This window comes from Mus musculus, chromosome 16 (assembly GCF_000001635.26).
Source record: "Mus musculus strain C57BL/6J chromosome 16, GRCm38.p6 C57BL/6J".
Classification (NCBI taxonomy): Eukaryota; Metazoa; Chordata; class Mammalia; order Rodentia; family Muridae; genus Mus; species Mus musculus.
Genome location: NC_000082.6, coordinates 31,686,017 through 31,712,910, shown reverse-complemented (window position 1 = coordinate 31,712,910; position 26,894 = coordinate 31,686,017). Strand labels below are relative to the sequence as shown.

The 26,894-nt window shown below is 38.5% G+C and overlaps 1 protein-coding gene across 25 annotated transcripts in view; it reads right to left on the bottom strand.

The window, feature by feature from the left end:
- Nucleotides 1–26,894, bottom strand: part of Dlg1 (discs large MAGUK scaffold protein 1) — a 209,914-nt gene that overhangs the window by 160,446 nt on the left and 22,574 nt on the right. For 2 of the 25 annotated variants that reach the window (XM_006521770.4, XM_030248962.1), the window contains exon 1: nucleotides 16,818–17,407. The exons of 21 other annotated variants lie outside the window; for them this stretch is intronic. In XM_006521770.4, coding sequence (XP_006521833.1) covers nucleotides 16,818–16,847 — 30 coding nt within the window. In that variant the 5' untranslated portion in view covers nucleotides 16,848–17,407. Of the gene's footprint in view, nucleotides 1–16,817; nucleotides 17,408–26,894 lie in introns of those variants that run through there. 2 more of the 25 variants (XM_017316869.1, NM_001357281.1) reach the window with 2 other exon arrangements.

Genomic DNA, 26,894 nt, shown 5'->3' with positions numbered 1-26,894 from the left:
TCGATTAACAGATAACTATAACACTACAACTTTTACATGACACCAAAGTGACCCTAATATCAACAATAATTGTTTTTAGATATACTACTAAAACATGATTCATGAATGAAAAACTGTTTAGATATATTTCACTAACATTAAACACTTCTCTGTAAGAGAAAATACAGAATAAAATAAAAAACACAAATTAGAAGCAAATACTGGAAATTATCTGATTAAAAAAAGTAATGGTCAAAATATACAAAGAACTCTTATAATTCAGTAAGAAATAGACAAAATACAAATGTAATCAAACAAATGAAAAAGGAAAAAAGCAAATAAGGTGATGTTCAACTCTGCATTCTGTGAGGGCTTTTAATACTGAAATAAGGTGCTACTACACTCCTAGTAAAATGACTACAACCTAACATGAGAAAGTTAAAAAGTTGGAACTCACTGCTCATAGAACACAAATTCAACTTGTGATGTTACTGGCTGACAGGAAGAAATGAGTACACTGTAGAGAAGGGTGCTTATCAGACTGTTCAAACAATGGGCTCCAAGAAGTTAGAATTTCCCCAGGCATCTCCTGAAGCACTGGGAGCAACTAGAGAGATTTTGTTAGAGGATGAACTTATCTCCAGGAGGAAGAAGCCCAAACTAAAATGCTGCACACCATATCTAGGAGAGATCCTCATAAACACAGATTGGGGCCACTTCATTATACAGACAATGGTTAAAGTCAAAGGGATAAACAAGATTGATCTTAGTAATTAAAAAATAAAGCAAGAGCAAAGTCATTACCAAATTATAGGCAAGACAAAAGAAAATTCAGAAAAACTGGTGAAATACAAAGCTAAATATAACAACACATTAGCAGAAACCAAGAGCTGAAGAATGACAGCAAAAGTGAGCTGGATGTAGAAACTACTACGAAAAGGTTGGAGAATAGGAGAAGTGATCGTTAACTGTGAGAAGAGGGAAACTGTCAGCAATTTAATAGAACAGTTTAAATGGAGTGTTAAGGACGGATTAAAGACAACTTAAGAGTTATTCCAAGATAAGAAAGTGATGACAAGCTGTGTAGAGAAATCTTTAAAGAAATAGAGCTATGATGGTTTTCAGAGAGGAATGGACAGACTAGACTGGTGATCAAAAGTTTGAAGTTGGGCAAGGGTATTTTCATGCCAAAAGAATTACAGTAAGATAAGTAAGTACTTGTAGCATGGAAGTATGTGTGTCTGTGTGCATACACATAACACAAAATTCATTTATGTTCCAATAAATACCTTATACACATGAACTAAAGGGAAATGTCTACATATTTAACATACCAGCATTCTGATTGTAACCTATCACATACAGTCAAGTGTGAAATTTCCTACAGGTGAGCTCATTTCAGGGCTCCAAGTTTTTGGACTATAGGGAAATTCAGATCTTCTGATAAGAGATGTTTAGCCTGTATTGCAGGTTTTTATTTTGGTTTATGACCTTATAAATTTGTCCTAACAAATTTAAGGACTATTACATTTAAAGGAGCTGTTAACTCATGCTTTGGGACACATTAAACATGAAGATATAATCTGGATATCAACAACAAAAAGGGGTGGGAAAGAGCTGTCAAAAAGCAATTGTCCTGAGCTTCTAAGGGTTAGTCTAAGTTCTAAATAGTGTGCTGTATCGTTAGAATGTTCAATGTAATTCTCATGGCAACTATAAAGAAAGTAGAAATGGAACATACATAAAAGAAGGAAATTGAAATGTTCTATGCAAAATCAATCAAACACAGAAGAGAGAAAGATAGGAAATGAACAAAACTGCCATAAAATACCCGAGAAATAAATCACAAAGTGGGAGAAGACCCTCCAGAACGAGTAATTACAAATATAAATTGTTTTATCCTCTATTAACCATAAAAATAGTGACTGAAGAATGTATTTTTTAAAACAAAGCATGATTCAAGTATTTGTCTAAAAAAGCCCAACTTTCAATATAAAGACATGCTGAAAGTAAGGAATGAGAATTGCTATTAGACACAAATAGTACCAAAAAGAGAACGGGGATGTCTCTCTCTATATATATATATTTAGTATGCATGTATGTATATGTGTGTGTGTGTGTTTGTCTATTTATATGTTTTGCTTTTCATAGCAATAAAGATCAGATATCTGCCTGTTCTGTCTCCTGAGTGCTGGGATCAAAGGTGTATTGCCACCACACCTAGCAAACTTTTTTTAAGTTTCTTCAAACAAGGAAGGTTCTTCTATGTTGTCTTAGCTGGCCTCAATCAGAGATCCTCCTGTCTCCCAGTGCTGTGCTGGAATTAAAGGCATGTGGCACCATGAACTGCTGAATGTTGATAGCCTCGTCTGACAAAACAAAACACTTCAAATCAATAAATTTTAAGACAAGGGGCTGAAAACATGGCTCAGTAATTAAGAGCACTGAGGGGACCAAGGTTCAATTTCCAGCACCTACATGGTGGCTCACAACTATCTCTAACTACTATATAAGGGGGCTGGAGAGATGGCTCAGCTGTTAAGAGCACCAACTGCTCTTCCAGAGATCCAGAGTTCAATTCCCAGTAACCACATAGTGGCTCACAACCATCTGTAATGGAATCCGATGCCCTCTTCTGGTGTGTCTGAAGACAGCTACAGTGTACTCATATACATTAAATAAATAAATCTTAAAAAACAAACAAACAAACAAACGACCGTATAAGACACCCTCAAACAGACATACATACAGAGGGAAAAAACCCAACCCACATAAAATAAGAATAAATAAGCTATACCACTCCTGGGCATATACCCAGAAGATGCTCTAACATGTAATAAGGACACATGCTCCACTATGTTCATAGCAGCCATATTTGTAATACCCAGAAACTAGAAACAACCCAGATGTCTCTCAACAGACGAATGGATACAGAAAATGTAATACATTTACACAAAAGAATACTACTCAGCTATTAAAAACAATGACTTCATGAAATTCACAGGCAAATGGATAGAACTAGAAAATGCCATCCTGAGTGAGGTAGCTCAGTCACAAAAGACCATACATGGTATGTACTCACTGATAAGTGGGCATTAGGCAAAGAACATAGAATACCCACAATACAACTCAAGGACCACATGAAGTTCAAGAGGAAGGAAGACCAAAGAGTGGGTGCTTCAGTCCTACTTAGAAGGGGGAACAAAATAATCAAGGGAAGTAGAGGGTGGGAGGGACTTGGAAGGAAGAGAAGAGGGAGGGGGGAAGAGGGTAAGAATCAGGTATGGGAAGAGACAGAGATGTACAGAGGGTCAGGAAATTGAACAGAGGTGTGTAGCAATGGGGGATGGGGAACTTGGGGTAGCAACCAGAAAAGTCCCAGATGCCAGGAAAGCAAGAGCCTCTTAGGACCCCACAGGGATGACATTAGCTGAAATACCCAAAAAGGGGAGGAGAACCTGTCGAGACCATATCCAGAGGTTAGGCATAACCCCCCAGTTGAGGGATGAGACCACCCATCCATCTCCAAAACTTTAACCCAGAATTGCTTCTGTCTAAAGGAAATACAGGGAGAAAGAGTGGAACAGAGACTGAAGGAAAGGCCATCCAGAGACTGCCCCACCTGGGGATCTATCTCACACCCAGACACTATTGCTGTTGCCAAGAAGTGCTTGCTGACAGAAGCCTGATACATCTGTTTCCTGAGAGGCTCTGCCAGAGTCTGACCAATAAAGATGCGAATTCTCAAAGCCAACTATGGTACTGAGCACAGGGACCCCAATGGAGGAGTTAGGGAAAGGACTTAAAGGAGCTGAAAGGGCCTTACCCAGCATCAATGGGAGGGGAGGCCCTTAGTCCTGTGAAGGCTTGATGCCCCAGTGTAGAGGAATGCTAGGGAGATGAAGTGGGCAGGGATGGATAGATGGTTAGGGGAACACCCTCATAAAAGCAGGGTAAGGAGGGATGGAATAGTGGTTTTGCAGAGGGGAAACTGGGAAAGGAGGTAACATTTGAATTGTAAAAAAAAAAAAAGAAGAGCAAATAGGAAAAAAAGAATAAATAACCTATTTTTTAAAAAAGGTTTGAGACAAAGAAGGGAGATTTTATGTTAATGCAGTTTCAATACAGGAAGACATAATTGTAAACATTTAGGAATACAGTATCAAACTATTAACAATCAAAAATTGGTAGAACTGTAAAAGACAGTTCTACAATAATAGCTAGAGAAATCATGTTCCCTATGAGTAACACAATCAGGCAGAAGATAAAAAAGGAAATAGTTCCCCTGCACTCAGGACGAAGAGGCAGAGGCAGACAGATTTATGACAGATTTGAGTGTAGGCCAGCCAGGGATACATAGTAGGTCCTGTAGGGAGATAGAGACAAAGAGATAACAGGAGAGAGGAGAAGGGGAGAGAGGAAAGGGAGAAAGGAAGGAAGGAAGGGAGGAATGGAGGGAGGGAGGGAGGGAGAGAGGGAGGGAGGGAGGGAGAGGGAGGGAGGGAGGGAGGGAGAGAGAGAGAGAGAGAGAGAGAGAGAGAGAGAGAAGGGGGGAGGCATGTATGGAGGACTTTCTAAGACTAAACCACAAAGGGGGAAAAAAAACTCCACTAAACCAGTAAAAACAAACAAAAAACCCAGTGACCCCAATGATTTCTACCACACATTTTTAAAAGTGAGCTTTAATTTCCCCTTACATTTATCTCCAAAATATTAGGAAGGTGAATACGTCCGTATGTATTACCCATTAATAAAACAAACAAAAATCTGATGTATCACAAAAGACACTGAATATTGATGTCAAAATCCTTTAAAAAGCTGTTTTCCTTGGAGCCTGGAGGGACTGATTACAAGGCCGCCTTGCCACCCAAATGAGTGTGCTCAAGTTCCTTTTATTTGCACATAACCTATATGCATCCCCATGATTAATAATACCTGCAAGTACTACTGTATTGTTTGAGGAGTAAGCAGTTTTCCCACCTCAAGTGCCTCTGAGTAACAGGTGGTTGAATCCTACTCTGCAATGAAAACAACAATACTTGTCTACACAAACTACAGTATGACCAAAAACTTAACAAACTTCCCACTCTGCAGAAACACTTAATACTGTTGAGATGTCAATGCTTCTTTCTAAGCCAATCTACACACACAAGGCAAACTCAAAATCCCAGTGACTTTTTTCAAGTATAATATTAAAAGCCCACCCTAAAATTCATATAGAATCTCAAGGGATCCTGAACAATTATTAAGGAAAGTTTAAAATATCTTCATTACTTTTCCCTTTCTTTGATAAATACCACAATTAAAGCAACTAATGGAAAGGTTTATTTTGGCTTAAGGTTCCAGAGGGTGAGTTCAGCACGGTAGGGAAGCAAAGCAGGAGGAAGCAGGCATGGTGCCAGGAGCATCCTCAAATGCAAGCAGGAAGCAGAGAGCAAACCTGACCAAGGCGGAGTCCACCCTTAGTGGCAGACTTCCTTCAGCAAATTAACTCCAAATTAAGGGAAATTTTCAATCAAATGATCACAGCTAAGGAGCTAGGGAAATGGAGAGTCAAGAAAGTGTCTGCCTCACGGGCATGAGGACCTGAGTTCAGATCCCTGGCACCCACACAATAGTGAGGTATGATGACTAGCATCTAAATCCTAGCAGGAGCTAGGGAGAGTCAGGCAGACCCAGAGCTCACTAGCCAGACATCTAGCCAATTCCTGAGTCTGAATTCATTGAGACCCTAATCAAAAGATAAGGAGAAGAGTAAGTGATAAAGACTCCTAATGTCAACTTCTGGCCTCCACACATTCACGTACACACAAACATGCACATACACACATCTACAACACATACAGAGAGAGACAGACACACAGATAGAGACAAAGAGACAGAGAAACTGAGACAAACAGACACACACAGAGAAAGAGAGAGAGAGAGAGAGAGAAGAAAGAGAGACAGAAAGAAAGAGACAGTGAAAAACAGAATAAGTACCTGGTTTCAAAACTCTACAGAACTATAGTACTCAAAGCAGTGATACTAAAGGCAGATATCTGAATAGAATAACATAGAAAGCCCACATTAACCCCTTAAAAACATGGTCAAATAATGTTTTACAAATATGTCAAAATCATTCAATTAGAAAAGGCAGTTGGTCAACTTGTGGTGTTAGAAAAACTATACTTGCATATGTAACAAAATGAAGTTGGACCTTTACCTAATACCATGTAAAAAAAAATTGGACACACAACGAACAAAGGACCAAATAGAAACCTAAACTATAAAATGCTGAGAACCTGTAAAGTTCGTTAGATATGACAACAAAAATACAGTTAACAAAAGAAAAATAGACAAATTGAATTTCAGGAAAACTTTAATTCATGCATCAAGATACTATCAACATTGCAAAAGGCAAATTCACAGAATGAGAGAGGGCAGGCATAGATGGGGAGGGGGTGAGCACAGAAGTGCACACCTTTAACTGCAGCACTCAGGAGGCAGAGGCTGGCTGATCTCTATGAGTTCTAGGCCACCTTGGTCTACAAAGTGAGTTACAGATCAGCCAGAGCCAACAGTGACCCTGCTCCCAAAAAAGCAATAAAAAGAACAGGAGAAAATATTTAATAAATAATCTAATAAAGGATTAATACCCAGGGTATATGAAGAACTTCCATGTACAAAAACTAAATCCAAGTCAAAATATCAAAATAAATTAAATGCAAATGGCCTCATTTTTCCGTCAAGGTACACTTTCGCAGACCCATGGTTATGGCAAAGACTACTAGCCAGTCTCAGCATCCAACCTTTCACATGTTAGAATTCTTGGCAATGACCTCCCCACACTAACACCAGGGAGCCTGATTTGACCTACTGCTCAGTTTGCTGGACTTTGTCTCCCATGTTTATTTTATAGATAGCATAGGGTTTTATCATTTATTTTATATACGTTATAGGGCTTTATATGTAGAAAGTACTCCATAAAACAAAGCTAGAAGCAATCTTAAAATTACCCCTAATCTTTTCATCAGAGATTAAACTGTACTCAACATAATTTTTAAAGAAAAATTTCCTTTTAGTTCTTAAACAAAGATCTACATCTTTACTTAATACTATTCAAAATGTGAAATTTCAAAACATGAAAGTTCTGAAACTTTAAATACCAAAAGATAAACTGAAACAATAATTGTTTTAGAAAAATTATTATATATGGCTTACTTATAGGTAGTCAATGCAAGCTCTGAGTCACACAAGCAGAAGATAAAATGCTAGAACTACTTAAAGGTTACCACATGAAATGTAAAACTATAAGCAAAAGCTTGCTTTAGGACCAAAGTTTTTCCAAAGGTCAATATGAGTACAAACATTTCATGGAAATAAATATTACTAAATTATAATAATCAAATTGTCACAATAACATTTTATATTATCAAAATTTATTCTAGTGGAATAATAAATACTAAAAAATTACCTGGTATAGGCTTATGAACATTTTTGTGTGGCAGTAAAGTATTAGCTAACAGTAGAGGGCAGCATTTCTATTCACTTTAACTTTGAAAAAAAAAATCTGAACTCTTGAGCGTTCACAACTCTCTCAAAGTTTCTGGCTGAAATGCAATTTTAATACAACCTATTACAAGGAAAAGTGCCCTCGTGTATATGAGAAGACTTTGTCCATATAGATTAAATTTGGTATTCATAATTTTCAAGCAGGTCAAACAAAAATAAAAATGATAATATAATTTATTACTTGATGTTTAACAGTTACCCAGTTAAAATAAGTCCTGGAGTACACAGTCATCCCAGCATAAAGGCGCATCTTTTCTCTCTAACCCTGGAAGAAGTACTCTATCCTAACCCTAACCTTTAGCAGCTGCAGATCTGGAACTGCCACAGACGGCCAGGCGTAGGGAGCTCAAAGCTATAGAATCAACGTGACAAAAAGCTGATAGAGCACCAACAGGCATGAGTAGAAGCAACTTTAAGAATCACTGTCCTTTATACTGCCATTATTCTAAGTTCCAACTTGTTCTGATGGTGACTGAAAACCATCCACCACCCCCAGACATTTAAAAAGCACGGGACAGTAATTATAAAAGGAATTATTCAGAAAAGACTATTCTGTCCAGCCAGGAGGCTGCATTATTTTCTATTTATTAAAAGTTACTTTACCATGAGCCAGTCTTTGTTCACTTAATCTTAAAGAGGTTGTAAAGAAGTCGCTCTATCTCCCTGTGTTACAGATCAGGACACTGCAGCCCAGAAGGAATCCTGAGCAACCGGCCCCTCAATCAGTCCTGTTCTCAACAATCCAACAGTCTCCAGAGCCAGAGCTCTCTTCGCCAAGGACCTTGTAGGCTCTTGTCCATCTAACTAGCACAGTACCTGTTGAGGAACTTCAGCAAAAACAGAAATTTAAAGGAAGTTAAGAATTTAAAGTGAGAGCAGCAGAACAAGAAAAGGGAAGCCTTGCTTATTCATCTGGAATTCATTACAAAAAACTGAACAGACAATAAAGGCAGTGCTTGAAAACAGTATCGACTCAGAAGATCCGGAGTAAGATGGGTGAGCACTACCAGATACTGAAAAATAAAAAAAAGGTGAAATGAGAAACACCATCCAGTACTGCACGACCTGGTAGTGCGCATCTTTAATCCCAGATAACACAGAGGCAGGCAGATCTCTGTCAGCCTGGAGCCACTCTGGTCTACTTAGTAAGTTCCAGGCCAGGGTTAAATCCTAAGATCCTGTCACTAAACCCAAATCCAAACAACAAAAACCGGAAAGCTCAAAAAACCCTAATCACTGTGTTCCAAATAAGAAATACTAATGAATCCTTCCAGATATAAAAACCTTAGCAGAAACACATTCAGTATATATTATGATGTTCAAATAAAAAGACAGTCTGAAGGTAATTTAACTGTGAGACAATAGCTGTGTTTACCAACACATTAAAATGTTATTTACATTAGAAACTCCTACCAAATGGACCTTGATTATGCTCAGATTTAACAGCAAGTTTATCATTTTAAGGAAAGTAAAAACAAAAATGTTGATTAAATAAATTATAAAACATCCAAACAATAAAATCATTTAAAATGCTACAGTAAAACATTTAATGACATGTTAAGAATTTTCAAAATTCATTAAACACAAATATCCCATTCCCTCCCATCTCCATTCCCTCAGCCACAACAAAGATACCAAGTGGTTACAGCACCCTTGCCTTCAATCTCTTATCAGATCTCTCAATACACCTGTTGGGTGTGCTGCACCTCAGCAGCAGAGCAACCTAATCAGCACTCATCTGACTCCAACAGTCAACACAGGAGTAAAGGATTGGGGGGGGGGGTGCACTGGCAACTACTTGCATAGTGAGTTCCAGACCAGTCAGAACTACACAGCTGAGACCCTGCCTCAAGAATAAACTAATAAACTAATAATTTAAATTAAATTAAATTAAAAGTGTGTTTTAGTCAAAGAACAGATTTGGAGCTAGTTAATTAGTAAAATTATAATGCAAAGGGTAAAAGCAACTTGGGAACAGGTGAAATACGTCTTTAATCCTCGCTCATACTGTGTCCTATTAACAAAAAGCAGCCCCTAAGGAGTCCAGTTACAATAATCTACCACCCAGCTTCTCAAAACTAGGAAAACTACAGTGGTTTGCTTTTTAAATATGTTGCATTTCCCCTCTGTGCGTGTGTGAGTGGAGGCACACACCACTACACACATGTGGAGGTTAAGGCTGACTTCAGTGCGCGCTCTCTCTCCCCCCCCCCCCCCGCCCTCCCTGGGTTCTGCAGATCAAATTCAGGTGATCAGGTTTGCATGGCAAGCACTCTGACCTGCTGAATCATCTCACTGGCCCTACAGAATGTTCTTTTAGCTAATTCATACTAGCATTTGGAAAGATGTATCTAACTAGCTCTATTGCCTCTCTGAACCAGGCAAGAAACATTCCCAAGGATGTTAGGCTAATTTTTTAGAGGGTCTCTCAACAACAAAATGTTTAATGAATTTAATGAGTCCAAATTTTGTATAGAAAAATAAATGAAGCTAGGGGTAATAGTACACACTTAGAAACTTGAGGAGTATGCATTCAAGGTCAGTCCAAGCTATGCAAGACCCTTTCTCAAACAAAGAATAAGTAAGATTTAAGTAAGCAGAGCTCTAAAACAGTCCTAAGCAGTAAGACCATATCAGATTCTAAATTATACTATGTAAAGCTTCAATCAGTCAAACTCTGTCAAGCTGGTTCATAAACAGACCAGTGAAACAGACCGACTTCCCAGAAAGAGGTCCAAAGATACGCGAATTTACTAGGTGTCATTTCAATTCATTGGGATGGAGGTAAATAAGAAAATTTTTAAAAAATGACAAGAACAAATAGGTAACAATTTAGAAAACGATTTTACTGAAAAGGGAGGGTGAAGGGCAACACTGTGACAGTAAAGACCGTGACCACGTGTACGAGGGTGGAGACCATCAGCCGACATCAAAGGTTAATCTCTGATTAAAATGACAAAGTTCTTACAAACCACCAAAAGGGAAAAAAGACCACTTCTGGAAATAATACAGTATAATAAACCTTGTTTAAATACTATAAAGAAATGCAAATTAAAACTTCACTTATGTAACAATGCTCATCCAGCAAAGAAGAAAAAATTTGGAAACTCATTATTTTGCTAATTTACAGGAAAATATTTCATCATATACTGCTAATAAGGATGCAAAATGGCACAATTCCTATGGAGTTACTGAACAATAGGTACCAAAATTAAGTTACATTTTCCTCTCAACTAGCAGTGCCATATATATAGACAAGACCGTCATAAATACAAAATAACAAAGTTGCTTACTGAAGCACTGGTTTTAACAGTGAAAAATTAGAAAGAATTGTTCTGCTCACTGAAAGTCTTATTTACGATTATTTCAGCTCGTTTGTGTTGCTAGACTCTAATTCCACAGATTACATAATTAATAAAGAACTGAAATGTATTTCCTATGAGTATGGAAGTTGGAGTGAGGACCGTATGAGAACACTCTCTGGACAGGTATCTGAAAGGGGCAGAAGGCATCCTTCAGAACACTTTACATTCCTCTCTGGCAGAAAGACAGTAAGGGCTCCTTGAACCTTGAGACTTTTCATCAAGGTGCAGCTCACATGGCCAAACCACTCATGACACAACCATTCTCAAAGGCTATAACTCTCAACACCTACACATTGCATGTAGAAAGTTTTAACCTGAATCTGGAGGATTGGCATTATCGTTCAAACCTTAGCATGTATCTTTTGAAGATCTAGAATTTTTTCCTAAAATAGGTATGAATCTAAATTCCATTTTTGCTTAAATATAATCACATACACACAATCAATTTTTTTTAATTATTGAGGAGAAGTTTCTAACTAAGATCAGCAAAGGGTGAAAAGTCCCATAAATGTAAAATATACTATCAATTGTCTAAGAGAAAAATAAAAACATTCTTTTTACTTATTAAGTACTTATTTATTTATTTACTTACTTACTTATTAAGTCCTGAAAAAAAACAGGATAAATAAAAACAGTTTCTTGAGCTAGGGAGATGGCTCAGTTCACAGAGCTGAACAGATCCCCACACTCCTGTAGAAAGCCAAGCAAGGCAGTGTGCACCTGTAACCCAGCACTAGGGAGGCAGAGCCCAGGAGACCCCTGGGGCTTGATGGCTGGAAGAGGATTAGGTTCTGTGAGACCCTGTCTCAAAAACTGAAAAGCGATGAGGAAGAATCCAGGCCTCATGTGTGTACACATGTACACACACATTTAAAAAAAAAAAAGCACTTTCCCCTAGAAGAGAGAGAGGGAGAGAAGGAATAAAAATGAGACAGTGCATATACTGAGGAGGAGAGATGGTGAGGCAGGGTCTCTCCCTCCAGCCCTGGTGAGCCTAAAGCTAGTAAACTAGTACACCCTGGAACTGCAGTGAGCTACCTCCTGCCTCTGCCTCCTGAATGCTGGGAAATAGAGACCGGCCATGCCTGGTTATCTAAGTTATTTATTTAGTGACAGTTTTGATTTTGTTGTTTCGTTTAGACAGGGTCTTGCCAAACAGCCCAGCCTGGCCTAGAACTTGCAATTCTCCTGCCTCTACTACTCAGGAGATGGGATTACAAGCATGTTGTTAGTTTGCTTGAATTAAGCTTATTCCTCAAAAATTATATTTTAAAAAAAGTACAGGAGCAGAGAGTGAAAGATTAGCTGCTGAATAACAATGGTTGTTACAAGCCAATAATACTAAATAAATTAGAAACTTATGTTTCTTTGTAAAAGCCAACTACATTTCAAGTGTTAGTAGACAGGACAGTGCCATTTTCGGGATGTTTCCATCACTGTATGAAATTCTACTGGACGATGGTGAAGCTGCTGACATTCTGCAGCTCAGAGACAGAAGCACTAATGTGAGGAAGCATTCTGTTTCTCAATTCTAGTATAATCCAGAAACAAATACAAACGTCACACAGTCGATGGATTGTTCCGGCATTTAAGTGAGTAGCCAAATAAGAAAGCAGAAGCAGGCCGGGCAGTGGTGGTGCACGCCTTTAATCCCAGCACTTGGGAGGCAGAGGCAGATGGATTTCTGAGTTTGAGGCCAGCCTGGTCTACAGAGTGAGTTCCAGGACAGCCAGGGCTGCACAGAGAAACCCTGTCTTGAAAAACAAAAAAAACAAGCAAGCAAGCAAGCAAGCAAGCAGATGTGCAGCTCAGTCTCCATGTGGGTCCCACAATTGGAGCTGGGGCAACCTGACTGGCCTCAGTGAGAGGGGATGTACCTAACACTGCAGAGACTTGATGAACCAGGGGGGTTCTGCACTCTCAGAGGAAAAAGGAAAGGGGGATGGGAGGAGAGAATCTGTGAGGGGCATCTTGGGGTATAAACAAATAAATAACTCAACAAGAAATGAGTGATGGGGCTGGAGAGATGGCTCAGCAGTTAAGAGCACTGGCTGTTCTTCTAGAGGACCCGGGTTCAATTCCCAGCAACCACCTGGCAGCTCACAACTGTCTGTAATTCCAGTTTCGGAAGACCAGACAACCTCACACAGGCAAAACATCAATGTACATAAAATGAAAATAAATTATTTTTTAAAAAAAGAAAAAAAATAATAAGTGGAAACAACAGGAAAACCTACTTTCTGGATCTTTCTGAATTTATTATTAAAAAAATATGCAGAATTATAATTAATTTCTAATAGTGTAGCTTAGGTGTGTGACTGTTCTGCCTGCATTTAAGTCTGTGCCCTACTTGTGTGCTTGGTGTCCACTGAGGCCAGCAAAGGTCACTGGCTCTCCTGAAACTGCAGTCACACTCAGTTGTGAGCCCCCACCTGGGTGCTGGGAACTGGAGCCAGATCCTTGGAAGAGCAGCCAGAGTTCTCATCACTAAGCTACTTCTCTCCAGCACCAATAAAATGAGTTTTCGGAAATATCTTTAAGTGCATTACAAAGTAATATAATTTTTAGGCCTCAAGTTTCGGTTATCTGGACCAAAGCTATACCCATAACAAATATTTACTGAGTAGCTACTATATATTGAACACTTGGGCAGGCAGATATACCATGGAAAACTAAACAATGCTACTTGCATGATACTTTCAGTACAATAAGAACAACACAGTACTAAAGAATATAAGTGCACACATAGTCTACTGTGTGTGAGAAGAAGTGGGTGCGCTCGTACAGCGGCAGCAGAACTAAGTAGTTCTGATCCAGCCATCCACAAACTGGAGTCGGAAGGATAAGCTCTGAGGTAACAAGACGGAAACGGCTATCTATGCACATATACCTCAAGATGAAAGAAACACCTCAGAAGACCTGGAAAAAGCCCTATTAACAGAAAGTAACGGAAACATGGGGTAGTTCTTAAAGCAAAAGTATTGCCAATTCTTTAATTGTGAATATAAAAAAAAAAAAACACACACAAATATTAAAACTGTCCTGACAGCACCTAACATGAGCTACCTGATTTAGCAAATTAAATAATAAAAGTATTAACAACTGGGATTGGAGACAGCTCAGCAGTTAACAGTGGTGACTGAGCTTCCAGAGAATCTAGGTTCAATTCCCAGCATCTACATAATTAACAAGTGTCTCTAATTCTAGTTCCGGAGTATCCCATACCCCCTTTTGGCCTCCTTGGGCACTGGTGCACACACGGCACATACAAGACAGACAGACAGACAGAGACACACACACACACACCCGGCACTGAGTGTGAGCAAATCTCGAGCTAGAGAGTTAATCTCGAGTTCCCAGAGTTAATTAAGGATTGTACACAACACTTCTCTTTTTTCTAGTTCTACTCTCTGCCATCTATCAGTCTATTAAATGGTCCTAAGAAGACATAGAGAAGAGCCTTTCTAATTACATGATCAAAAACTACTATAACCAAAGGTGGAAAAAGATATGGTCCTACAAGCAATCCTGATACTCATTGTACCTGTTAGCTCCTCCTCTCTTTTTTCCTCCCAGTTACTGACCAGATAAAATCCTCCATCCATGAGGAAGGTAGACACCCTGAGCTGCAGTTTACACATAGCACTTTACTGCTCTATAAACAAAAGAGCTATTTAGCAATATTCCCAAAGTACTCCTTAGATCTAGTGTGGTCACAGCTTCCCTACAGTGATAATGAACCTAGTGAAACTTATTCCTCTGCCTAGCCCCTAATGTTACCTCCACACTGATATATTTATAAAATCACTAGTTAAGAAGCTAAAAACTCTCAAGGAGAAAACTAAACTGTTTTCTAAGATATTATATGAGAGACATACAAGAAAATATTGTACCCAAGCTGATTAAGTAACATATAATCTATATTAATATAAGTAAAAATAACCAGAAACAATACTCTAAGTGTTCTTTTCCCTTGAAAAAATGTTTAAACCCAAAATGCCTTTTTCTTTTTATTCATGGAAGAAGCATGCTTTCAAATCCACTACATTTCTGTTTCGAAGGTATTAATCAGGGTTGGGTATGCAGCTCAGTGGTGGGAGCGCTTGCTTGACATATTCACGGTCCTGGGTCTAATTCCCAGCTCTAGGAGCAGGGAAACCTTTTAAGGACTGTATTAGTCAGAAGAGGAACGTAGGGCTATTTATGACTGTCTTAAATTAGTAAATGCCAATTATACTACTGTAGATGGAGGCCAAGATTTAGCAGTTCAATAACAGTGAAGATTTAGTCATCTCATCTCACAACCTAGTCATTTGAAAGCATTTTAAAATAACAGTCTTCATTGTGAAGAACATATAGTTATTATAGTTATGGGGGGACTAAAAGCTAATCATCACTGCTGTAGCTCAGCCCACAGGCCTGGTCTTAAGGGTATCCATGGTAGCAATGATGCAACGTGCCTACCTAGTTCACTGTGCCTACACAAGTGGGAGAAAGGGGAGGCGGATGATGAAAAAATTTTTACTTGAGGTGTTTAGTATTAACACGATAGAATTATATCAACTACACTGTCAGATTTTATACAGCTTAACACTCTCCAAAAATCTGAAAGGACCCTAGAACCGGAAGATAAAAAGGGGGAGGGAGCATACACTGAAGCCTTTAGTTGAGGAGAAAAAAATTTTGCTTATCTTGCTGTAGCAACTGATTAAAAATGTTCAGTGTTTATTTCTAATCATAGAATAAATTATTCTAATTTAGCATTTTCAGAACTACAAATAATGTTTTATGCTTCCTAATTTCCAACCTCCATATTTTCCTATTTTTGTTTTCACAGTTACATAATAATTTATAAATATTTTAAGGTAAGTGATTATATCCAATGGTTTTTAAGAAATAAAAAAATTGTTCTCTTCTGCCTAAAAGAGCTGAATACAAAAATAAATCTAATTCTATCAAATTCAGACTAAAGAGATATATCAAATAACTTTGCTATAATATTGGAAGAAAAAAATTTAAACTAAATGAAATTACACAAGGTAATTCACAGGAGACAATCAAACACAGATTAAAAAAAAAAGGAAAACACAAACTAAAAAGTCATGCCCGAGAGCAGAGGACAGGCATCTGATCACACTGGCATTGATCACAGACTGCTACCTGAACCAAAGCTCTGCACGCAATACAACAAAACAAGAACTCAGTGCCATCAATTTCCCCAGGTTTCTTCTGAGAACTAATTCACTACACAGAAATAATAATACACTGTTTTCAGAAATACTTATTCTTTTATCACTAAACATAATTTTAAAGTCTCAACAGTTAAATCTAAAAATCACCATGTGACATTGATATGTAGAAATAAAAAACAAAAAGGGCACTTCCTGTTTTGAGAACTGAAAGCTAAAGTTTAAATGTAAGCACCTAAAACTTATAACCAAAGTCGTCTGCTTGGAGACTAAGTGAGGCGTGCTGTTCTCAAGATAAAAAGCAGAGCAGCCTTCAAAAGTGCTTCAAGACGGACGTGCCTGAGGAAGTCAAGGGTCCTCAGTCCAGACCAGTATCTATCGAACAACACACCAAGAACCCGACTGCTAGAAAGAAGAGTCCAGAGCTGTCTGCAAAATGAACTACACTGGCAGCTAACATGACACGTCAGGGTAGAAGAGAAGAGCTCTGAGAAAATACAAGACCTGAGCACACCAAGGCTTTCCAGACCTCTGCTGTTAGGAGGAAAGCTTCCTGAAATCTTGGAGAGAGGAAAAAAATCAGTTTAACACACTATTTTTGATCTACTTGAAATACATTGCAAACTATTGCCTTTGCTAACTATGCATTACAAAGATTCAAGATCTGTTTTCAAGCATCTAACAATGGTTATATCTTTAAAAATGAACACAGAAAATCATACCATCTTACCTTTGTAGTTACAATGCACAGGCAATCCATTATTCTACCATTACAATATTTTATACAAAAGCAAAACTATTCAAAATGCCTATTTCATAACAACAAAACTTTAAATAAAGTTGTTAGATAAAATCATAGATGAAAAGTTATGACTGTGCCAAGATCTTGCCAGGATCCATTCTTAGAGCTAGCAATTTTTCTACTCTCTGAAACATAAGAAGCCAGAAGGCATCACGTGCCCCACAATCTTCTTTATGTAATCTGTGTCTCAAGAACTTGAAATTATCCAACAGAACACTGTGCAACTTGGCGGGTTGGTTCCGTGCGAGCCCACTGCTGCTTCAGACGCTACCTCATTAATCCATCTCTTCAGGGTGCGTTGCCAGGGAGTCATCTGATAAAATGCCCCACAAGGAGGTTTCCCCAACACAAATTTAAATCTGTTTCTCCTGGTTTGCTACAGTTTAGATATTCAAAGAACGGCCAAAAAAATTAATAAAGAATCACTAGAAAAATGCAAGCAAACATTTCTCCCACTAAGCCATCTCAGCAGCTGCAGCCTGCAAACCGATGACTTTCTCGGCAGTAATGAATGGAATATTCCAAGTGTTATTTTTGAGAAGGGGAGCGGGAAGAACAAAGCAATCATGTTAAAGTGTCGTTAATACTTCCACTTTCTCTCTTTATCAAAATAAATAGCATTTTACCAGTGAAGACAGACTGTTACTTTATTGTGTTACTAAATCTACTCCACTCAATTCCTTGTCCCTCAAGTAGAGGGAGGGAACACCACAGGAAGGCAGTTACAACTGTACCATTTCAAACTCCTCAATAAGTGGGGATTTTTTTAACCCAGAATTCATCCAACTTTTTAAATGTTGTCTGTCCTTCAAGATTATCAAGCACAGTATTGGACAGGCTAGCAGAGCAGAGACTGGGCACAGGGGCGCCAAGTGCCTTTCCATTTCATAAGCGGCTGACTCCCCTAGAAAAGCACATAGAAGGAAGAGCACTGTCTGCAATTTTGGTCCCTTCAATAAATTTATCACTTTTTAAAACAAAATGATTGTTTTAAAACAATGAAGGCAATATTCAAGTACTGTCAGGGCACTGTATTTTGAGAAGAATGTACTGGTTTCTTTCTTAGTGTTCTGAAATTTCTCTCATGAAACTTTAAGATACCAGAAATAGTCTTGCCCAGAGAGAGATCTTCCTCAGTGTGGCAGACCTCCTAAAAGCAGATGTTGGACAATCCCTATAGCAAATCAGAAACGTGGTTGAACCCACTAATAAGCTATATAACCAGTCCTTTTTTTTCCTGGTGGGGGTTAGGAGAACTCCGTTTCCTTTTTATAAACTGCACAGTGGTACTAAGAGTCGTCCCCCCCCGCCCCACCTTACTTCTGTCCTAATTTCTATACTCAGGAGACTCTAAGTCCCAACCAGGGCAAAAGCTCAGGAATGCTCGCTCCTGTGCCCACTATTTTACCCTCCTCACCTCTGGGTTAGACAGTGTGACCACAGTGTAACCAGCCCTCAGTAGGTGTGGATGACTGAGGAGCCTTTCTAATTGTAGATAGTTACAAAATTGAAAATCTGAATTGATTCTGAAAATGAGAACTCATTTTCCCAAGAAAACCTCTGAAATACCTTTGCCAACTAAACTTGTAAGATATAGAATTGCCAAAAAGCTAAGTTTAAATTTGAATCAGCTTGATATATATTTAACAACAATCACATTTTAGGAAATAATTTTAGTTGGAAAGCTTATTTTCATCTTAGACATTAGAGTCACTCGTGAATAATCACATTTGGGCTGAAAAGATGGCTCAGTTGATAAAGTGCTTGCATTATAAACATAAGGACCTAAGCTTAATGCTCAGAACACATATTTAATTATGAGCTGCCACATGTGCAGCTCAGACTTGTAGCTCCAAGACTGGGGAAGTAGAGACAAGGCAGATCTCTTGGGCTTGATGGCCAGCCAGCTTAGCCTAAATCAGCACATTCCAGGCCAGTGAAAGACCCTATCTCAAAAACAAAGGTGTACAGCTAATTAGTCATAACTATACCAAAAATTGCCCTCTGGCCTCAACACACAAGTGCATGTGTGTCTGCATACTCACCTCCCAACACACACACCTTCTTGATTTTAAACAGCCATTTTACAGAATCTAAGTTTCATGAGATGTTGCTTTTTTTTTTTTTAATTAAAATATCACCTGACTATTTACCCAATTTCCTACTAGTACCTATTTTAAGTATCCCTATTATCCCTATTTGGACAATAGTTGCATATTTGCAATGTCTATGTTGTAACCAGTTAACTGTATTACCTTTTTAGTGTACTTAATTATCTTTCAGCGAAGTTTGAATGTAGCATCTCATACTCAAGAAGGATCATTTAATCTGAATTAAATTCTGCATTTACTCCACCTATCAATACCCAAAGTGGCATTGACTAGGGGTGTTTTAAATCAATATGTTCCTTTGTAAGTCATCTGCTCTTTGAAATGATTTACAAGCTACCCTGTAATATGAACAACTTTCAAAAGACCTAAATATAAACACTTGGGGATAACAACCTCATCTAACACTGAGGCACAGAAGATAACCAGTACCACTTCAAAATACCAGTGGATTTCTACATAAGCTACTGCTTTTAACCGTGACGAACAACAGAACAAAATGGCCCACCTTAAACAACTAAGACAACAATTCTGGACAAATATAAAGGAATCATTTTCAAGTACTGAGCTAGGCAGTTTAAAGCAATGAACCTCCATGAGGGGAAACAAGATGAGCCCTGTAACTGTGCAGTCAAAGTTTTGGGGCAACAGCAAAGGAAGAGAAAAACTAAACACAGACCAGTAATATGTGAGAACTGAATGAAAACTCAGTATGGCCAAGGTGTCCAAAATTCATGGTAACAGTAAGCAGAAGGAACAGAGCTGCACAGGGAGCTCCAGCTGGGCAGGGCTCCCTCAAGTCCTCAGGTTAGCCCTGATCACTGTGATCAGCAAAGACATAAATGTAAGGTTAAGAAAAAAGCCAGGAGGTAGAGTGTACCCAGAATTCACAAAGTACTAAGAATAGAACAATTCCTAATAGGCAGAATACCAGCCAGGACTAAGAGTACGGCCACAATCTGGGGACAAAATCAGCCTTACACTAAAGGTTCTCCAGTACTCAAGGGAAAAAAAGCTTAAAACTACAACAGATTTAAACTTTTTCCCAAGCAAATTTACTATATATCAAACCAAACCTCAAGAATACTTAAAGAAGTAAAATAAAATTATCTATACTTATAAAGGGGTAAAACACACAAATGTCTGTCAAACTTATTAAAGATGAGCAGACATATAAAGAGCAGGAAAAGGAAAGACAAAAAGTCAATTATGAGAGTCAGAAATGACAAGTGGCAAAAATAGTATACAAGGGCATTTAAAAGTCACTTTGTTTCTGTCCCAGTATGTTAATGTATAAAAAACAAAAACAAAACAACAACAAAAAACATGACATTATAAGATGTGAGGAACTAAAAAAAAAAAAGAAAAAGCCCTAATCAAACTTTTAGAGATCATTAAAATGTCTGAAATGAATTTTTTTCTGAGTGGAATTAATGATACTACATTTGATAAACTTTAAGACATAGAAACTGTCCAAAATGAGGAAAAATCAAAACACTAGAGAGCTGTGGAGACAAATCCAAGCAAACTGATTTACATATAATTAGAATCACTCTCCCTGTGTGTGTGTATGGGGGGGGGGGGGGAGAATGAAATCTTTCTTACTTTTAATCCAGGATCCTCATTTTTAGGTTTTGAGATAGGGTCTCATTAAACTGTCCAGAGTGGCTCTGAATATACTCTGTAGACCAGTCAGCCTTAGACTTATAATATTTAATTCTTTTTCTTCTTTCTTCCTTCCTTCCCATCTATCTACCTATCTTAGTAAATGAGTTTCTTGGCTAAATGTAGCACGCGCGCGCGTTCTCTCTCTCTCTCTCTCTCTCTCTCTCTCTCTCTCTCTCTCTCTCTCTCTCTTTCTCTCTCTCCTCTCCTCTCTCCTCCCTCTCTCTCTCTCTCTCTCTCTCTCTCTTTCTCTCTCTCCTCTCCTCTCTCCTCTCTCCTCTCTCCTCTCCTCTCTCTCCTCTCTCCTCTCCTCTCTCCTCTCTCCTCTCCTCTCTCTCCTCTCTCCTCTCTCCTCTCTCTCTCTGTCTGTATGGGTTTCTTGGCTAAATGTATCTATCTGTGTCCCACCTGTGTGTGTGCCAGATTCCCTCTGAAACCGGGGTTACAGACAGTTGTAAGCAGTCAAATGTGTGCTGAGAATTGAATCCAGGTCCTCTGGAAGAGCAGCCAATGTTCTTAATCACTGAGCCATCATCTTTCCAGCTCCTGGCCTTGTAATATTCTTGTCTCTGACTCAAGATTTTTCAGGCTATGTTACTAAATCCCAGTCAGTGGGTGAAATTTTCCAATGTGAGTAAAAACTATAAACCTACTTAACTCAAACTCAATGAATTTTAAGTGAATATACACATAGGATTCATTTTGTATGTATGTGCGTGCACACACATGTGCACACACACACAAACTCTCTCTAATTTTTCTGTGGCTATAAGGTTTTTCTAAAACAGAATTTTAAAGAGACATAAAAAGGACCCAAATTAATTGTAAAATATGGGACCCAAAAGAAAGTTACCAAGTAACAAACTTGGGTATCTCACTGACTCCACTATTCAAGAAGAAAAAAGTACAAAGAGCTATCTATACACATACAGAGATTAGTTTCTACCAAGAAATGGGTGAAGATTTCACATTTAAAGGTTTTGAACTGAGTCTTCAAGGTGCATATGGTGCAACTATAATTTGAAGGATGGCACAAAATTTTATATCATTCTGAAAATTGCAATACGGGTCATATAATCATGAAAACCAAAATAAAAGTGTCTGATAAAACAACAACAACAGCCTGGCGTGGTGGCACACGCCTTTAATCCCAGCACTCGGGAGGCAGAGGCAGGCGGATTTCTGAGTTCGAGGCCAGCCTGGTCTACAAAGTGAGTTCCAGGGCAGCCAGGGCTACACAGAGAAGCCCTGTCTTGAAAAACAAAACAAAACAAAACAAAACAAAACAAAACAAAAAAAAACAGAAAATCTTAGTGATCTTGAAACCAGAAAACACTGTATTAAGCATAAACTGGGTTATATTAAACCTTGGAAATTAAAAAACAGAAGTACCTTTAATCTCAGAGCCAAGAGGCAGAGGCAGGCAATCTTGTGAGTTCAAGACCAGCCTAGTCTACATAGAGAGCTCCAGCAATGTCTCAAAAGACAAAAAAACAAAAAACAAAAAACAAAAAACAAAAAACAAAAAACAAAAAAACAAAAGACAATAGACAAAGCATGTCCAAGAATCTGAGAAAATATTTTTAATGTATGTATTTGACAAGGGAATTATATCCAGATAGAAATCTTGTTAATCAATAAAAGACCCTTTTTAGTGGGTAAGAAATGTAAACAGATACTTCACTGAAGATTCAAAGTGAACAATAGGGCTGAACAACCAGCGCGCATGTGGACACACACACACACTCACTGACTGGCGTGGACACACACACACACACACACTCACTGACTGGCAGAGGTGGTGCTACCACTGCCTAGACTCAAAAGTAAGTCTTGGAGGCAGGGCTACAGCCCAGTACTTCTTTCCTAGGCATGAGATTCACTCAAGCTCAAAATGACTGATGCCCACAGAGGTCTGGAGGTGTCAGATGGATTCACTGAGCCACTGTTGTGGGTACTGGAAAAGATCAAAATTCAAAATCTGAAATGTGGTTTTTACTGAACCTATCACTCTCAGACTATCACAAAGTCAAAGTACAATGAGTAAAATCAAGCTGAAAACCAGCCACAGTAGACATATAGAATTTATATTTGTGTTTATTTTAGCTGAATATATTTTAGCTTAAAATTCTTTAGCTTAAAATAGCTACAGTGAAATCTTTTACTTTTAGAATTTTATTTTGTGTGTGTGCATGTCTATGCAGGCACACATGAGCACAATGCCACAGCACACGTGTCCAGATCAGTGGACAAGTGTGCAAGTCAGTTCTCTCTGGCACAGGAGTCCTGAGAAGTTAAACTATGTCACTAACACAGTATGCTTTTTAATCCAGCTCCTTACCCATAATCATTCAGACTGCTTCCTCTCCTATATTTATTAATATTACACAGAATATTCCCACGAGCACTTCTTTAATTATTCTATAAGAAAATAAATCTATAGCACATACTAGTCACAGAATTCTATATTGTTGTCTCAAAAGTAGTATGCAAGTGTACTCTCCTCTGCCAACCATAAGTGTCTGTGCACTCATTTAGCTAGCTTTTAATGAGCTAGTCATTTGAAAATATTCCTTGTCAGTTTTATTTGCATCTTTAATGTCAGGTTTACTGCTTTATATTTTTTCTATAATCTGTTCATCCACATCCTTTGGTCACTTTCATATTGAATGCTGACTATATTCTGTTTTTCTTGAGTTGAAATAGTTACACAAATAAAGAAAGTTAGTCCTTATGCACTATGTGGAAATTCTTTTTTTGATTTGTTGGTTAGCTGACGACGATGATGTGTTGTTGTTGTTGTTTTAGGAGGTGGGCTCACCCACTATATAGCCCAGGTTGGCCTCAAATTCAAAATACTCCAGCCTTAGCATCCAGAATACTGGGATCAGAGGCAAGAACCACCACAACCAGCAAAGATACAAAAGTTCTATAACTAAAATCCAACAAAATAACTCTACAGTCAGCATTCTTGATCTTTGGAGATCAGACATCAGGCTTCATATATACCAGGCATGTACTAACCACTAAGGCACCTTCCACAGACTTTAAAATCAGACTAAGGATGGAACCCAAGTCCTCGTATATATTAGCACTGAGTTATTCAGCCAGCCCTAGACTTCTTTTTCAGTTTCTTTTATATCAGGATTTAAGTTCCCCAGTTTACTTATCATCCTGAGCCTGAACCACCACAGTGGTTGCTTCTTTGTTTTGTAACCCTTAGAGAAAAGGTTTCTTTTCCAGGGATAATGGTGCACACCTTTAGTACCAGCACTCAGGAAACAGAGACAGGAGAACTCTGGAGTTTGTGGCCAATCTGGTCTACAGAGGACAGTCAGAGTTACACAGAGAAACCCTGTCTTGAAACATCAAAAAAGAAAAAAAAGGTTTCTTTATCCTAAAGTCATAGAAAAGTTTGTTCTTATGGTCTCATTTTTAACCCTTTGGTTCTTCCAGCCACTTAAAATGTGACACTAGGAACAGAACAGTAGATTCTTTCTGTAATCACCTCTCAGTAAATTAGGAAATTTCTCCTACTTTATCTTCCTTTCTTTAAAGTCATATACTCTTCTCAAAGTAATCCAACAGAATTATTTTTATTAAAACAAAATGCCTCTTTGAAGAAATGAATAAAAGTCCAACAAAGGGAGAGGGGAGGCAGGGAACTGCCTCGTGCACACACTCACTGACCATTAACACTAGGGTGGGGTGCAGTGGGAGATCCTTGTCTCTAATACAAGTTTACAAACAAAGATTATTTAAACATCTCACTAGGAGTATGTTCAAAGTAAAAGGCAAGCGCACACACACACACACACAGCCACAGAGAAAATAAGTCATCACTTTAAAAATAAACTATATTGAATTTAATTTTACTACATTAGAAAAAAAGTAACAAAGTCATAAGGTTAACTAAAAAGGATTTGGCAAGATTTACACCTGTTACCAACTGTAAATAAATAAATACGACAAAGAAACTTACACTGCAAAGATTTAGAGAAAACAGACAAGTGCTTGCAGAAACTAATCAATGTCAAATACGTTTTGCAAAAACTGCAAGTAAAAGAGGCAAGACCATGTTGTATGACATTTTTGTCAGAAAAAGATTGCCTACCCAGGATTTAGTATATAAGTACAATAAGTCAAATCTTGTATAAAGCAAAATAACCTTATGATTTCCAGGTTATCATTCAATTTGTGGTTAAACACAAGTGTCTTTTTGCATTTGTTTGAATTTGGGTCAGTGTGGTCCAAAGTCTTTTCAGCCACAAATATGACTGAAACAAGAGATCAAGTTAATAATCACCTAGCCAAGTGTCCCATCCAAACACAGCAAGGATGGATGGATAACAGGGGAATGGATTTCCTATTGAGATTCTCTCAAACAATTAAATCTCCAAACATTGCTCTGAACTGTCTGTCAGTATGTTTGAAACTATGTACATTTTCAGACTAACATCTGTCAAGCTATTTACTACAGAAACAGTAGTTTTAACAACAGACTTCACAAGTTTGGCATAGACATTTTCCCCACTAAAAAAATAATCCAGAAGTTGATGGATGTATCCCAACGCTTCTCTGAAAGAGTCCATCCATGAATGAGTATGAATTTCAAACATTACTTGAACATTTACCACAGGGAACACCATGTGATCCTAGTCATCCTCACACATTTTCCAAACTAATCACATCTAACATTTTTTTATTTAAATGTTCTCACTCTTCATTTGCTTGAGCCTTCAGCGAGTGTCTAGACAGTAAAGAAAGAAATTAGGGCTGTATAGGTATCAGTATTTCACTTAGAAATGTTTCTAAAACCCTTTCCCTTCTATGTTGGTGATCAAACCTAAGAGGTTTCATGCATGCCATGCAAGTACTAAGCCATAATTTCTACTTTCCCTTATAATGTTGATGAAATTCAATACATTTGTACTGGTTTGTCTTAATTCACACACAAACTAGAGTTATCTGGAAGGAGGGAATCTCAATTGAGAAAACACCTCCCTAAGAGCCAGCTGCTGAGCATTTTCTTAATTAGTGATGATGAGGAAAGGGCCAGCCCATTGTGGGTGGTGCCATCCCTGAGTCCTGGGTTCTATAAGAAAGCAAGTTGAGCAAGCCGATGGGAAGCAAGCCAGTAAGCAGCACCCCTTCATGGCATCTGCCTCCAGGTTCCTGCCCTGCTTGAGTTCCTGTCCTGACTTCCTTTGGTGATAAACAATAATATGGAAGTGTAAGCCTATAAACAAACCCTTTCCTCCCCAACTTGGTTTTTGGTCATAGCAAAATGGTGTTTTATCATAGCAATTATTACCCTAACAAAGACAACACTGTTGACATTTCTTTACAGAAATCTACCTCACCAACAGCTCATTTTTTTTCAATTTAATGAGTAGTCATTTCCACTGGTTATATTGTATCAGACATTGTAAAGTACTCTATAAAAGGGAGGGCTGCTGAGATGGCTCTGTGATTGGGAGTGCTTGTTGTTCTTACAGAGGTCTGGAGTTCAGTTCCCAGCACCTACATGATGGCTCACAACTACCCATAACTCCAGTTCCAAACCATTCTGACCTGCTCAGACACCAGGCATGTATGTGATACACACAATGATTTATAAGCAAACAATAGAAAACATAGTAAATAAACATGAAAATCAGGTCCAGCGACAGGCCCAAAGTGGGATCCAGCTCAAGGGGAGGCCCCAAGACCCGACACTATTACTGAGGCTTTGGAGCACTCACAAAAAGGGACCTATCATGAGTGCCCTCTGAAAGACCCAACAAGCAGCTGAAAGAGTCAGATGCAGATATTTGCACCCAACCAATGGACAGAAGCTGCTGACCCCTGTGGTTGAATTAGGGAAAATCTGAAAGAAGCTGAGAAGGAGGGCAACCCTCAAGGAGGACCAGCAGTCTCAGTTAACCTGGACTCCCAAGATCTCTCAGACACTGATCACCAACCATGCAGCATACACTAGCTGATATACACATATACAGCAGAGGACTGCTGGGTCTGGGTTCAGTCAGAGAAGAAGCACAAAGACTGGAGGCTCCAGGGAGTTTAGAGGTCTGGTGGGGTGGGGTTAGGGACATCCTTGTGGAGACAGGAGCGAGGTGAGGAGATATAGGATGTGGAACAGTTGGAGGGTGGACTGGAAGGGGAATAAAATCTGGAGTTTAAAATAATAAAGATTAAAAAAAAAAAAAGACATGAAAAATCAATCTCTTAA